Genomic DNA, 15,124 nt, shown 5'->3' with positions numbered 1-15,124 from the left:
GACGTGGATTTGATCCCTGGCCTTGCTCAGTGGGTTAGGGATCCAGCATTGCCATGAGCTGTGGTGTAGGTCACAGACGTGGCTCGGATCCTGCATTGCTGTGCCTGTGGTGTAGGCCAGCAGCTGTAGCTCAGATTTGACCCCTAGCCTGGGAACTTCCATATGCCATGGGTGTGGCCCTAAAAAGACAAAATAAATAAATAATAAAGTAAAATGTCCCATATTCTCCATTTTTAAAAAACAAGAAGCAAATGGCCACCTGGTTAGTTTATAACACTGACCAATGAAACATATTAGCTGAGTAGTAAATTCCTAATACCTTTGTGTATATGACAAGTAGGTCATTTGGTTTTCCAGCTAACCTTGACACTATTATTCTCTTCATGGTATCTTTTACTGTCACAGGAGAAACTTATTTTATGTAATCTACTTTCAAAACAAGAAAAAAACCAGTCGTATTATTTAGCTAATGCAGTATAAATAAGGAAAAAAGTACATTACTTCCTCATTATCAGCCTGCTGCTTCATATCCTTCTATCTTCTCAGGGTTTGAATAGCTCAGTGCAAGAAGAGATTAATTCATGTACACTGTTACTGGATTATCTTGGTTACATAGTCCTTTTTCTTGAGAAGCTCAATGCTTTGCAAAGTGGAAATAATTCAGAAACTGCTAGTCTGCCCTACAGATTCATGAGCAAAGGTGAGGAGAATTAAATACAAATACTTTTGGCAACACTTTTGCTCACAAAGGTGCCCCAGAAGACTCGAGTACCAGCTAAGACAATTGTTAATTTAGTAAGTAAGGATTAAGGCCCTTAAAGGGAAAAGGAAAAATAAAAGCAGTGCACAATCAGGAAAAGATCAAGAGGCCCCAGTAGATGTGGCTGTGGCAAGATTTTGGTGTGGACACAAAGAATTTGAGTGGAAGGCAGTGAAATTTCCCATTCTCATGGCTGCTACTCATTTGCGTAGTTTGAGAGCAAAGAAATTGTGGTATTTAGAGAGTAGGAATGTACTGGTGAGAGAGAAATGTCTTCAACCCTGTCAACACAGTTTATGCTCCTGAGTCATGAAGAGATCAGGCAATGTGAAAGTAGGCATGAAAGAATGTGGTTAGCAGAGCTACAAAGACAGTGTCTGTATACATATAAGAAGGTCTTCTGAGAGTAGTTACCAGGAAGAAAGGCCTAGTAGGTTTGCATATCTGTCCCTTTGGACTCTAGTAGCCTTGAGTTAACAGTAAATTCTTACATCCAGCTGTTTTATGCCTTTTGGATTACAACTTGGTGGCCAGGAGTCCTCATATCCCCAGAAGATGACCACCCTAGTACTTCACTGGTAGTGACTTAGACCATTCACAGTTCTTGGTGTAGTGTAGGGAGTTCTAAAGCTCTTTGAACCACAAGTTGAAGTAAAATTTGGAGATAAAGAACTTTCTACACCATACTTTCTTTGTCCTCTAGCAAGTTCTGTACATTTTTACAATTTTGTTTTATATATTTGCAGGAACTCAATATTAAAAAACAATGCTTTCTGTTATGAACAATCTCATCCCTATCATCTCCTCTTACTCTCTCTTTTTTTTTGCATGTGATTTCTGTAACCATGACATCTCTTAGTTTCAGCTTCCTTTTAATTTCCTGCATTTAATATTGGTGTGTGGTTGCTATTTGACCTTTCCTTTTCTCTGCTTTTCAGTCATACCCATTTATTTTATCACTTCTTTGCTTTTGAATTTGTGATACAGTTGTCCCTTGCTATCCTCAAAAGAATGGTTCCAGGACCCCTGCAGATAACAAAATCCTCAGATGCTCAAGTTCTTTATATATAATGGAAGTATGTACATTCTCCCAAATACTTTAAATCATCTCTCGATTATTTATAATACCTAATGCATGTAAATGCCATGTAAATGGTTTCTGGCCACATGGCAAATTCAGGTTTTGCTTTTTGGAACATTCTGGAATTTCCTATTTCTTGCCTTACCCTAACCCCTCAATATTTTTGATTTGAGGTTGGTTGAATCTGTAGCTTTGGAACCTGTTGATGGATACACAGGACTGACTGAATGTATAGGAGAAGCCTCTGTCACAGATGACACTATTGAGAGAAAGGGATTTCTTTGAGTCTCTTTGGCTTTTTCTTTTCCAGGCCAGGGATTGAACCTGCACTGCAGTTGCAGCCTGCACCATGGCTATGGCAACCCAGTATTCTTAACCTGCTGCCCCACAAGGGAACTCTCTTGAGTCAGTCTCTCTCTCTCTCTTTTTTGGCATGTGGAAGTTCCTGTGGCATGTGGAAGTTCCTGGGCAAGGAACTGAACCCATGCCACAGTTGCAGCCTGTACCACAGCTTTGGCAATGCTGGGTCTTTCATAACCTGCTGTGCCATAGGGAAGTTTTTCTCTCTCTTCTTTTGCTTTGTTCCTTCCTTCCTCCCTCCCTTCCCTCTCCTCCTTTTCTTTTCCTTTCTTTCTCTTGTCCTTCTGTCCTTCCTTCTTCTTCCTTTCCTTTTAAAAAATTTTTATGGGCATATGGAAGTTCTGAGCCAGGAATGAAATCTGAGCTGCAGCTGTAACCTATGCTGTGCTGGATACTTTAACCTATAGTGCTGGCTGGAGATTGAACCCGTACCTCCACAGCAACCTGAGCAGCTGCAATCAGATTCTTAATCCACTGTGCCACAGAGGGAGCTCCCCTGAAGTCTTTTGTTAGCTGGTACTGAGCAAAGTTTTAGTCTCTCATAAGATAGGTTGTCTAGATGATTCACTCATATGGTGCCAAAATGTGATTTATTCTTTAGCAGAGAATTCAACTTATAAGAGTTTAATTTCCATTTTCTTCTCAAAAGAGCAAACCTATCACTTCTAATTGCCAGCGACCTTGATGAATATGAAAGGTAACTGGACATTCCTCTTTTCTATTAAAATCCATGTACAGTTAGGTTGAGATATCCACTTCTCATTATTATTTTTTGAATTTACAGAGTTTCAGCATACAGATAATTAACTGTGGTTATGAATGAAAGGAATGAATTGCTTCATCTAGACTGTACATACTGAATGTTCTGTTCTCTTCTGATTTCCTAAGTAATGGCTGTTTTTTAAACTATCATGGTTTCGATTCCAAGAAGATTTCTCTAGTATTCAATTCTTTATATTGAGACTTGTAGGGATTTTTTTTTTTAACATTGCTATTTTCATTTCCTATGTACTTGTTTCTGAGCTTTTTCTCCTATTCTAGAAAATAATCATACTCACTATCTAGAAAACTATCTTTTAATCTTCTGATTAAAGATTGCTAAATGATAGTGCTTCTTTGTTTGGCTAACGGCATGTTTTTCTTTGTTTTAATACTGGAGTTTCTGCATGGATTTATAATAGGTTCCTTTTTTTTTTTTTTTTTTTTTAACATTAGATAGGCATGAAGCCTCCGTCTCAGAGCTGCATGTGTAGTTACTGTTGAAGCAATGCCTACCTAATTTGACAGTCTTGGTGTGTTTAAATTTTTTTGAGTTTGCAAATAATCATATTAAATCTACTGATGGAGCCTTCGGGCAGTGAACAGTTATTTGAGGACCCTGATCCTGGAGGCAAATCCCAAGATGCAGAGGCCAGAAAGCAGACAGAATCAGAACAAAAGTTGTCTAAAATGACCCACAATGCTTTGGAGAACATTAATGTGATTGGCCAAGGCTTGAAGCATCTCTTCCAGCACCAGCGCAGGAGGTCATCAGTGTCTCCACACGATGTACAGCAAATTCAGGCAGATCCAGAACCTGAAATAGATCTGGAAGGCCAGAACGCGTGTGCTGAGATTGATGGTGTCCCCACCCACCCCACAGCTTTGAATCGTGTCCTGCAGCAGATCCGAGTGCCACCCAAGATGAAGAGAGGGACAAGCTTGCATAGTAGGCGGGGCAAGCCAGAGGCCCCAAAGGGAAGTCCCCAAATCAACAGGAAATCTGGTCAGGAGATGGCAACTGTTATGCAGTCCGGCCGACCCAGGTCTTCATCCACTACTGATGCTCCTACCAGCTCCACTGTGATGGAGATAGCTTGTGCTGCTGCTGCTGCTGCGTGTCTGCCAGGAGATGAGGCACCTGCAGAGCGGGTAAGTCTGTTAGATTTTCACTTGACTTATTCTTTGTATTTAGGACGCTGCAAACTTTGCTTTTTGACTATAAAGAGGTATCTCATCAAGTACTTCAAAGTTGTGGCAAAAGATAGTTTCCCTTTTCATTAAATAAATGGGATGAATAGTAATCATTATAGCTGATAATGAATGTTATAATTATATTCCTGTTTACTTCCTAATATATTGTTATGTTTTATTTTACTCTTTTGCTAAAACTTTGCATATACTCCATGTGCTCTTCATGAATGAAAAGGCTCAGTTTTCTGGTAGAGAAACAAAGATGCTTTGTTGTTGTTGCTTTAGTTTTGCACATGAACTGACTTTTTTACATTAGTGAAGATAATGAATGAAGTTCTAGTTTCTCTGTGCTTAGCATGGGAATATACTAAATTACTTATAATTTCTGTACACATTGTCAGCATTTAGTATACATTTTGCCTTCCACTGTGGAACATAGGCATCCTTAAGATGTACTCTTAATGAACAAGTGTTTTTTGGTCTGCCTAGAGAGGAGACCTAGGCATAAAAAATGTATGAGAAACTCCTTTCGTGTCGCTCTAACTTCACTTCTCAGTTATGGTTAGTTCACTTCTCTAACTTCAAACTATTTCAAACTAGTGTTTGAAAACTCAAATGCATGTAACCAGGCAGGTAGTGACAGTGAGTGAATTCAAGTGTCTAAGGGCTTGGACAGACTAAAGAAAGAGTATGTACCCTTTGTAGTGGGGGGCATGTCTTCTTAGCTTTAGCTGATTGTTGTAATTTAGGATGGTAAGCCCAAGTCTTGCCATGGCTTCTCAGTTTTCAAGAGAGACTAAATTAGATGAATAATCACTTTATTTTTAATATATTATGCAAACCAAACAGAATACATTTGTGGGCCAAGCCTGCTCCTTAGTTACCATCTTGGTATCTTCTGGCTTGGTTTGTATGTATTCCTTGAGACTTTTATGATAGTCGCTTTCATTCTGTGTCTGATTCTGGCACTGTTAAGTTCATTTTACTGGATATTTTAAATACCTTTAAATTTCTCCTCCCTAAGTGTGACTCTAAAAACAAACAGATAGTGGACAGTAAATCACTCTAAGAAATTAAAGATGTCAGCAAAACAGACCCACCAGAATAACAAAATCATCAGAATAATGATTCTCTCTTATTAAAATTAAAAATATAAATGAGGGAGTTCCCTGGTGGTCTAGTGGTTAGGACTTGGTGCTTTCACTGCTGCAACATGAGTTCAGTCCCTGGTCTGGGAGCTGAGATGCCACATCAGGCTGCTGCACAGTGAGGCCAAAAAAACCCAAAAGTATAAATGGGGAAAAGTAGCTTATATTTATGGTATAATATCTTTCAAGTAAAAAGGACATTTTGTAATTGATGATGCAATCTAGTTGGCAATAAAAACTAACAAGGTAGCTAGGTAATTTTTCTTAATTTGTACCGGAGAACATTAAGAGATTTATTACTGGTGATTCTAGGACTGCAGACTTGTATGTTATGAAAAGTATAGGAGTTTCTGCCATGGCACAGTATGTTAAGAAACCAACTGCAGGAGCTTGGGTGGCTGCAGAGGCATGGGTTTGATCCCTGGCCTGGTGCAGTGGGTTAAAGACTCTGGGTTGCCACAGCTGTGTCTTGGATTGAGTCTCTGGCCTGGGACCTTCCACATGCCTTGTGTGTGGCCATAAAGGAAAAACAAAGAAAAAGTATAAGTAAAGCATGTTGTGTGCATTCATATTGTTTTGGAAAACTTTATAGAGACGGAGCCAAGGGAGAACATTTTTTTTTCATATATTTTGTTAATATTCTTTGTCAACTTTATTGGCATGTACTTCATATATGTCAATAAAGTGATTTTAAGTGTGCAGTTTGATTAGTTTTGAAAAATGAATAGTCATATAATAACAGTCATAATATAGAGCATTCCCATCACCCCAGAATGATTTCTCATGCTCCTTTGCTGCAAGCAGTAGTCTTTTTTTTTTAATTATTTAAAAAATTTTATTATGGTTGATTTAACAATGTTCTCTCAATTTCCGCTGCACAACAGAGTGACCCAACCATGCACTTTTTATCACATTATCCTCCATCATATTCCATCACAAGTGGCTAGGTATATTTCCCTGGACTATACAGCAGGATCTCATTGCTTATGCACTCCAAATTCAATAATTTGCATCTGCTAACCCCAGACTCCCAGTCTGTCCCACTCCCTTCCTCTCCCCCTTGGCAACCACAAACTTGTTCTCCATTACTATAAATTGTATCTACTCTTGTGTACAGCGATGTAATATATTTTATTTCAATTACTCAGATGTATATTTTTCTACGTACTTAAGACACGTGTATACATGAATATAGTCATAAGTATTCTAATATTTTAAAAAAAATCAATAAAGCAATACCCAGAGCCTGATCAAGATGCTGGAAAGCTGTCTGTTACAATGTCTGAAAATTACCTTGTGTATGTAATTTAGTCTTTGGGTTTTATAGGTCACATGTATTCTCATGTGACCTATAGAATCTTTGGATTTTAGTCATTGCTTTGAGTACTGGTTTGTCTCTTTAAAATCATTTCTACTATCATCCTCTTCCCAAAGGTAATTGGCTCTTTTCCTAAGTCACCTCTAAGGGCATGCGTATTCTTTTTTTTTTTTTTTTTCAAGCAGTCCTCTTTTCTCTAACCAAACCTTGGCCCCTGGCAAGCACTGATTTACTTCCTATATTATTGTTTTGCCTTTTCTAGAATTTAATTAAATGGGATTGTACAGTGTATTGTCTTTTGTGTTTGGTTTCCTTCACTTAGCATAATGCTTTGGAAATTCAGCTATATTGTTGCATTGTTTTTATTGCTCAGTAGTATTCCATTGTTTATCTATTTGTTTATACATTAATTAGTTGATGGATGTTTGAATCATTTCCATTTTCTGGGTATTATGAGTGAAACTGCTATCAACTTCTGTATATGATAGATTGACAGTAAAAGTTATTAGCCAGAAATTATCAAAAATGATACATACTTTGAATATTTTATTTTAAATTAAAATTAAAACCAAGGTCTTACATTTTACTTGCCTTTTTAATTGAAGTATAGTTGACATACAATATTTGTTTCAGGTGTACAACATAGTGATTTGGCATTCCTATATTTTATGAATTGATCATCCAATAAGTCAAGTAAACCATCTGTCATCATATAAGGTTATTACAATATTATTGATTATGTTTCCTGTGCTGTACATTACATCCACTTCACCCATTTTGCCCACTTCCCCACCACCTGTCTTTTGGCAACCACTAGTTTGTTCTCTGTATCTGTGTGCATCTGTGTTTTATTTTTTAGGTTCCACATATAAGTGACATCACATAGTATTTGTCTCTCTCTGACTTATTTCTCTTAGCATAGTACCCTCTAGGTCCATCCCTCTTGTCGCAAATGGCAAGGCTTCACTCTTTTCTATGGCCGAGTAGTATTCTATTGTGTATATATCTTCTCTATTTATCAGTGGGCACTTAGATTACTTCCGTATCTTGCCTGCTGTAAATAATGCTGCAGTGAACATAGGGGTGCATATATCTTTTCAAATTAGTATTTTCATTTTATTTGATTTACCCAGAAGTGGAATTGCTAGATTTTATGGTAGTTATATTTTTATTTATTTTATTTTGTTTCTTTAGAGCCATACCCATGGCATATGGAAGTTCCCAAGCTAGGCGTCAAATAGAGCTGTAGCTGCTGGCCTACGCCACAGCCACAGCAATGTGGGGTCTGAGCTGCATCTGCAACCTACACTATAGCTCCCAGCAGTGCTGGATCCTTAAACCACTGAGTGAGGCCAGGTATTGAACCCACATCCTCTTGGATACTAGTTGGGTTCATTACTGCTGAGCCATGACAAGAACTCTGGTAGTTCTATTTCTGATTTTTTGAGCAACTTCCAGTGTTTTTCATATTGTTTTCACCAATTTTCATTCCCATCAGCAGTGCATGAAGGTTCCCTTTTCTCCACACCCCTGCCAACACTTTTTATTTCTTGTCTTTTTGATAATAGCCCTTCTGAGAAGTGTGAGGTGATACCTCATTGTGGTTTTGATTTGCATTTTCCTGATAATTAGTGATGTTGAACATCTTTTCATGTATCTGTTGGCCACCTGTATGTCTTCTAGGAAAAATGTCTCTTCAGTTATCTGTCCATTTTTAAAATCAGATTGGGGTTCTTTTTTTTATATTGAGTTGTGTGTGTTCTTTATATATTTTGGATATTAACCCCTATTGAATGTATCATTCGCAAATATCTAATCCCATTCAGTACATGGTCTTTTCATTTTTGTCGTTGGTTTCCTTCCCTGTGCAAAAGCTTTTGAATTTGTTGTAGTATCATTTATTTTTGTTTCCATTGCCCTTGCCTGAGGAGACATTAAAAAAAAAAAAATACGCTAAGACTGATGTTCAAAGGGCAAAGCATTTTATTTATTTATTTTGATTTTTATTTTTTCCTTTATAGCTGGTTTACAGTGTTCTGTCAATTTTTGCATACCATTTTAAAGGTGTAAATATAGGAGTTCCCTTGTTGCTTAGTGGGTTAAGGATCTGCTTATAGCTGTAGCACATGTTCAGTCTTTGGTCTGGGAAGTTCTTCATCCTGCAGGCACAGCCAAATAAGTATAAATATAAATTTACTGATTGGACTTCTGTTCCTTTCTTGTACTTATTGCTTGGACTATAGCAATAAGTACAAGACCTTTGTGAAGCAGTTGGGGACAGAATCTTAGATTTTAATAATCTCTTGAAACGTCTTGCCCAGCTTAAATTCATTTTTTAAAAAGCAGCTTATCTTTATTGAGTCTTAAAGTGCTTAACTTAGTTTTCATAGAAATAGCAGCTCTTTTTCTACTCATACCTGATTGATTTGTATAGTATTTAATTAAACTATTTAATTATAATGAGTATAACAAACTGATGTGGGAGCAAGATATATGGAAGTAGTACCGTGAACATTGATTATCCTGTGGGCATGCAGTCCCACATGTCTTTTGGAGAAAATGGAGAGTTTAAAAATAATACGATGAATCAGTTAAGTGGAGACTGGTCTGGAAAGCTTCTACTCTGCTGTATCTTAGGGTATAAGACTGTTTTGAATTCTAAATATTGGCTCCTCTATTTTTATATCTTTTCTCTTTTAACTCAAAAGTCTGAGTATGAAAGTGTTTTCGTACTGGTTATAAACATTTAAATACATTGATATTTCTGTCCCATCGAGTTAATGTCATTCGTACAGTTGTGCACATGCTGATGCCTGTGTGCACACACAGCCCTAAGACAAATGTTGAGTTGATTTTCAAGTGTATCGATTGTGCTTGAAAGCACTTGCTTTTGCTAGCCATCTGCTACACAGTCAGTCTAGTTTTTTTTTTTTTTGTCTTTTGTCTTTTTTGTTGTTGTAGTTGCTATTTCTTGGGCCGCTCCCACGGCATATGGAGGTTCCCAGGCTAGGGGTCGAATCGGAGCTGTAGCCACCAGCCTACGCCAGAGCCACAGCAACTCGGGATCCGAGCCGCGTCTGCAACTTACACCACAGCTCACGGCAACGCTGTATCGTTAACCCACTGAGCAAGGGCAGGGACCGAACCCGCAACCTCATGGTTCCTAGTCGTATTCGTTAACCACTGCGCCACGACGGGAACTCCTCGGTCTAGTTTTTAAAGTAGATTCTTGGCCTTTCAGCTCGATTTCTTTTTTTTTTTTTTAATTCAAACTTGGCCAGTATTTATTTGTGCCTAATATGTACAAAGCATGGCTTTGACCATTGTTGCAAATGGAACCTGGTTGGAACAGTTGAATATAAAGGTTTGGTGTTCTCTTTTCAAGTTTACTAACGTCAGTCCCCAACCCCAAGGCATATGGAGTTCTGCTGAGGGATTAGATCTGAGCTGTAGTTGCCAGCTATGCCACAGATGCGGCAACACCGGATCCTTAATCCTCTGTGCCAGGCCAGGGATCGAACCTGTATCCAGAGGTGCAGAGATACTGCTGATCCATTGCACTACAGTGGGAACTCCAATGTCAGTCTTTTTCCCACAGAAAAATTTTATTGACACATCTAGTCTGCTGAAGTACTTGAAATGTTTTCGTTCTCTTTAAGTCAATGTATATATACTTAAATATATGCCGTATATACTTGGTCAATTTATATAATTTAAAGGATCATCTTTATTTTTTTGTTTTTATAGCCACACCTGTGGCATATGGAAGTTCCCAGGCTAGGGGGTGAATAGGAGCTGCAGCTGAGGCCTATGCTACAGCCACAGTAAATGCCAGATCTGAGCTGTATCTGTGGTGTATGCCACAGCTCATGGCAGAGCTGGAAAGGATCATCTTTATTTTTTATTTACTTATTTTTTTCTTTTGTCTTTTTGGGGCGATACCCGCGACATGGAGGTTCCCAGGCTAGGGGTCGAATCAGAGCTACAGCTGCTGGCCTACACCACAGCCACAGGAACACCACAGCCGTAGGATCCAAGCTACGTCTGCGACCTACACCACAGCTCACCGCAATGCCAGATCCTTAACCCACTGAGCAAGGCCTGGGATTGAACCTGCAACCTCATGGTTCCTAGTCGGATTTGTTTCTGCTGCGCCACGACAGGAACTCCCCTGGAAAGGATCATCTTTAAATTCACAAAGTCAGACTGATATATTCAAAAGCAATCTTACCTATAAATGCTTTGTCATTTGAAAGTTAGTTTTTTAGAATTTGAAAAAAATATGCTCAATGTAGAAAACTTTGAAAATACAGAAAAGTAAAAGAAGAAAAAAGCTATTGTCTGTATTTTAGTGTGTTTTCTCAATATAGTACCTACATGAAGAAAGTTAAAATTTATTTTTATTTAGTTTTAGTAAGATTAACATTTTAAAATAAAACCAGAATCTTATTAAATGCACAGTTTTTTGTTCTTGTTTTTTTTCCCTTTTTTTTCAAGCTGCACCTGCAACATGTGGAAGTTCCCATGCTAGAGGTCAAATTGTAGCTGCAGCTGCCAGCCTGTGCCATAGCTACACAGCAGCACCAGATCCAAGTCGCATCTGCAACCTATGCCACGGCTTGTGGCAACACTAGATCCTGTATCCACTGAGCGAGGCCAGGGATCCATCCCACATCTCCACAGACTAGTGTCACGTTCTTAACCCGCTGAGCCACGACAAGAATTCCTATATTATTTTTGATTAAAGTTCTATCGTGAATGTTTTTAGATACTGATACATATTCTTTATAGATTTTTACTGATCGCATAATATTACAGCATATTTTGTTGTAATGCCATAATTTGTATTATATATATTCAGTTGGAGAGGAAGAAATAAATTTATTTGTATTTTCAATTAATTTCCTTTATGTAAATAATACATGAAATATTAGTCAAGAGATATTTAGGAGTACCTAGTGGTGGTGATGATAATGATAGCTGCCATTCATTTTATGCTTATTATGTGGCAGGCAGTGTGTTTAAACACATTATGTAATTTTCTCACTTGTAAAACAACCCTCTTTTGTATTTTCTCTTTTTTTGTTGATGAAATAGCAGAAGCATAGAGCAGTTAGTTAGCAGAGGCATAGAGAGTTAAGTATGTCCCTGGTTTCATAGCATATTTTGCAACTAGACTGTTTTAGAACTGAAATAATAAGTCTAGGCCAATTATATTTTGATTAGATATGTTTTAGTAACTGCTGCGTGCTAGACATTACCTGATTCAAAAACTCTTATCTATTTATATCAAATTCTTTCTCCATTTTTGGAGTTCCCATTGTGGTACAGTGGAAATGAATCTGACTAGGAACCATGAGGTTGCGGGTTTGATCCCTGGCCTCACTCAGTGGATTAAGGATCCCGTGTTGCCATGAGCTGTGGTATAGGTCGCACATGCGGCTCAGATCCAGCGTTGCTGTGGCTGTGAAGTAGGCTGGCAGCTACAGCTCCGATTAGACCCCTAGCCTGGGAACCTCCATATGCCATGGGTGCAGCCCTAAAAGCAAAACAAACAAACAAAAACTCTCCATTTTTGTGTATTGGGCATTGGTAAGTTCTTGGGAGATGCAAAGAATATACAGGAACTATATTTTTTCTCTCTGAACCTTAAAATATTAACAGCTTCATTTGTAATATGACAGAAACAATCAATTGTTAGCATTTAATTTTTGAAAATTCAAGTTTAGCATTTCATTCATACGGTGGCCTTATTTCAGATCCTCCATCCGATTTTAAATGGCTATCACATAAGACTGTTTCTGTTGTACCTACTCTTCACAATTAAAGTTCCTCAAGGTATCTCTGGAAATGTTCTGATTTGAGACTCAGTGAACTAATAGGCTAGGTGGAGATATGGCAAACAGTAGGAAACAGTGTTTATATGATAAATAGTACAGACAGGTTGAGAAGAGAAAGATAACTGAATAAAAAGCTTAGAGGAGATGGTAGATGCTTTGATTTGGGTCTTTTAGGAGAAATAGGATTTAGATATATGAGTATGTGGGGGTAGGAGAAGAGATTATTTCAGAAAGAGGAGTGATATGAGAAAGGGAAGTGAAGTTTATTAATGAAAGAGTCAACTAGTGTGGTCAGAGAAGCATGCATGTCAGATGACTTAGATCCTATTTTGAATGAGTAGGCTATAAACTTGTCTTCTCTTTTCAGTTCATATATATTCTATATATTTGATCAAACTTATGAATGCCTCTTATATGCAGGACAGTCTGAAAAATGCTGTTGGTGGACACAGAGGTGCATAACATCAACCTTACTCTTAAAATTTTTAAAACTAGTGGAAAAGATAAGATGGGCACATAGAGGAGAAAGTAACTTGTGAAATTTTTTTTTTCTTTTTTGCTTTTAGGGCTGCACTTGGCGACATATGGAAGTTCCCAGGCTAGGGGTTGAATAAGAGCTGTAGCTGCTAGCCTACGCCACAGCCACAGCAACACAGGATCTGAGCTGTGTCTGCAACCTACACCACAGCTCACGGCAATGCCGGGTCCTTGACCCACTGAGCAAGGCCAGGGATAGAACCTGCATCCTCATGGATGCTAGTCAGATTCGTTAACTGCTGAGCCATGACGGGAGCTCCTAACTTGTGAATTTTAATAGAGTACTTTAAAGTTAATTGTCTCACTTGATCTTAATAATTCTGTGAGATGATAATAAAGGTATTTACTATCATTATTTCATAGACGAATAAACAAATGATTTCAGAGTCACACAACTTGTAAATAAGGGATGAATTTTTATTTTTGTAGACTAGTTCTCCTTCTGAAACATTATGCTGCCTCCACAGTGTAATTCAACAAAGTATGCGATAAATGCCACAAGAAACACAAAGATGTGTGTGTTTAGAGAAGAAGCAGTTAATTCTGTCCAGAGGAATCTCAGAAAGCTTTGAAGGAGGGGCTGTAGGATATTGATATGGATAATAGGGAACGAGGTTATCCTCTACATTAAAGACTTTAGGAATAGGAGTTCCCATCGTGGCTCAGCAAAAACAAATCTGACTAGTATCCATGAAGACCCAGGTTCAATCCCTGGCCTCGCTGATTGGGTCAAGGATCTGGTGTTGCTGTGAGCTGTGGTGTATGTAGGTTGCAAACGCGGCTCAGAACCTGCGTTGCTGTGGCTATGGTGTAGGCCAGCAGCTACAGCTCTGATTGGACCCCTAGCCTGGGAACCTTCATATGCTGTGGGTGCGGCCCTAAAAAAAAAAAAAGACTTTTGGAATAAAACTAATTAGTGTTTTCTTAGTAAACTTACACTCTTTTAGGGTTTTTTTTTTTTTGTCTTTTTGCTATTTCTTGGGCCACTCCTGCGGCATATGGAGGTTCCCAGGCTAGGGGTCGAATTGGAGCTGTAGCCACGGCCTACACCAGAGCCACAGCAACATGGGATCCGAGCCGCATCTGCAACCTACACCACAGCTCACGGCAACGCTGGATCATTAACCCACTGAGCAAGGGCAGGGACCGAACCCACAACCTCATGGTTCCTAGTCGGATTCGTTAACCACTGCGCCATGCTGGGAACTCCTTTCAGGGTATTTTATCGACTTGAACCAATAAGACCTGTGACATTTTGGATGATGTGTTGAGAGAAGGCTTTGTGTCCATAGGACTTGTAAGACGGGTGCCATGTCTTAGCTTTAACACCTAGCTCTTTTGCTCCCAGCACCTAGCAGAACATTTTACACACAAATATCTCATGCAAAAATAGTGTTTTAAGAACAAGTCCTCATCTCTCCCTACATCTTTGTGTGTGTGTGTGTGTCTTTGTCTGTGTGCGTGGTGCGTGCATGCGTGTGTTTTTTTTTTTGGCTGTGCCTGCAGCATGTGGATGTTTCTGGGCCAGGGATCGAATCCGAGCCATAGCAGTGACAGTGTTGGATCCTTAACCCAATGAGCCACCAGGGAACACCTTTGCTTACATCTTAAAGTCTTGTATCCTTTCAAGTTTAAACATAACACTCTTTTTACTCTGTTGTGAGCTTAAATGCTGTCATGCTTCAGCTTCCACAAAACTTTGGTCTCCAGGCTGACCAATCCTATGATCTTCAGAATCTAACTACCTGTTAGTTGTCTGCACAGACAGTTCAAACTCATCATTTACAAATTTAAATTCTTCATCATCTCTCATAAACCTTTTTGCTTTGTAGTGTGTTTTCTGTCTCAGTTGTTTCCATACTTGAGTGAATACAGTGAAAAGCACTTAGGGTATTAGTTGAAAATAAGAGTTCCATGCCCCATTCCTAAAATTTCTGATTTAGAAGGTCTGGTAAACTTCTAAGTGAGAACTGCAGGTGCAAAGGTGCTAAGGTGGAAGGAAGTTTACTGAGTACTGAGAATGGCAGGTGTGTGTGTGTGCACAGGCAAGCACACACTGGTTAAGGCTGGAAGTGTAGATAGGAAGCAGTTCATACCGAGGTTTACAGCCAGTGTTAAGGAGTTTTT

At 38.7% G+C, this 15,124-nt stretch overlaps 1 protein-coding gene across 5 annotated transcripts in view; it reads left to right on the top strand.

Moving 5' to 3' along the window:
- Nucleotides 1-15,124, top strand: part of TMCC1 (transmembrane and coiled-coil domain family 1) — a 261,795-nt gene that overhangs the window by 65,131 nt on the left and 181,540 nt on the right. For 4 of the 5 annotated variants that reach the window (XR_007135077.1, XR_007135078.1, XM_047781543.1 and 1 more), the window contains one exon: nt 3,417-4,112. Coding sequence is in view for 3 of the 5 variants with exons in the window: in XM_047781543.1 (XP_047637499.1) it covers nt 3,543-4,112 (570 nt within the window). In the remaining 2 variants the exon portion in view is untranslated. The remainder of the gene's footprint in view (nt 1-3,416; nt 4,113-15,124) is intronic. The other variant, XM_047781553.1, reaches the window with a different exon arrangement.

The sequence above is a fragment of the Phacochoerus africanus genome, chromosome 1, assembly GCF_016906955.1.
Source record: "Phacochoerus africanus isolate WHEZ1 chromosome 1, ROS_Pafr_v1, whole genome shotgun sequence".
NCBI classification, from domain to species: Eukaryota; Metazoa; Chordata; class Mammalia; order Artiodactyla; family Suidae; genus Phacochoerus; species Phacochoerus africanus.
Note: the sequence above shows the minus strand (reverse complement) of the source record. Positions and strands in the feature narration are given on the sequence as shown.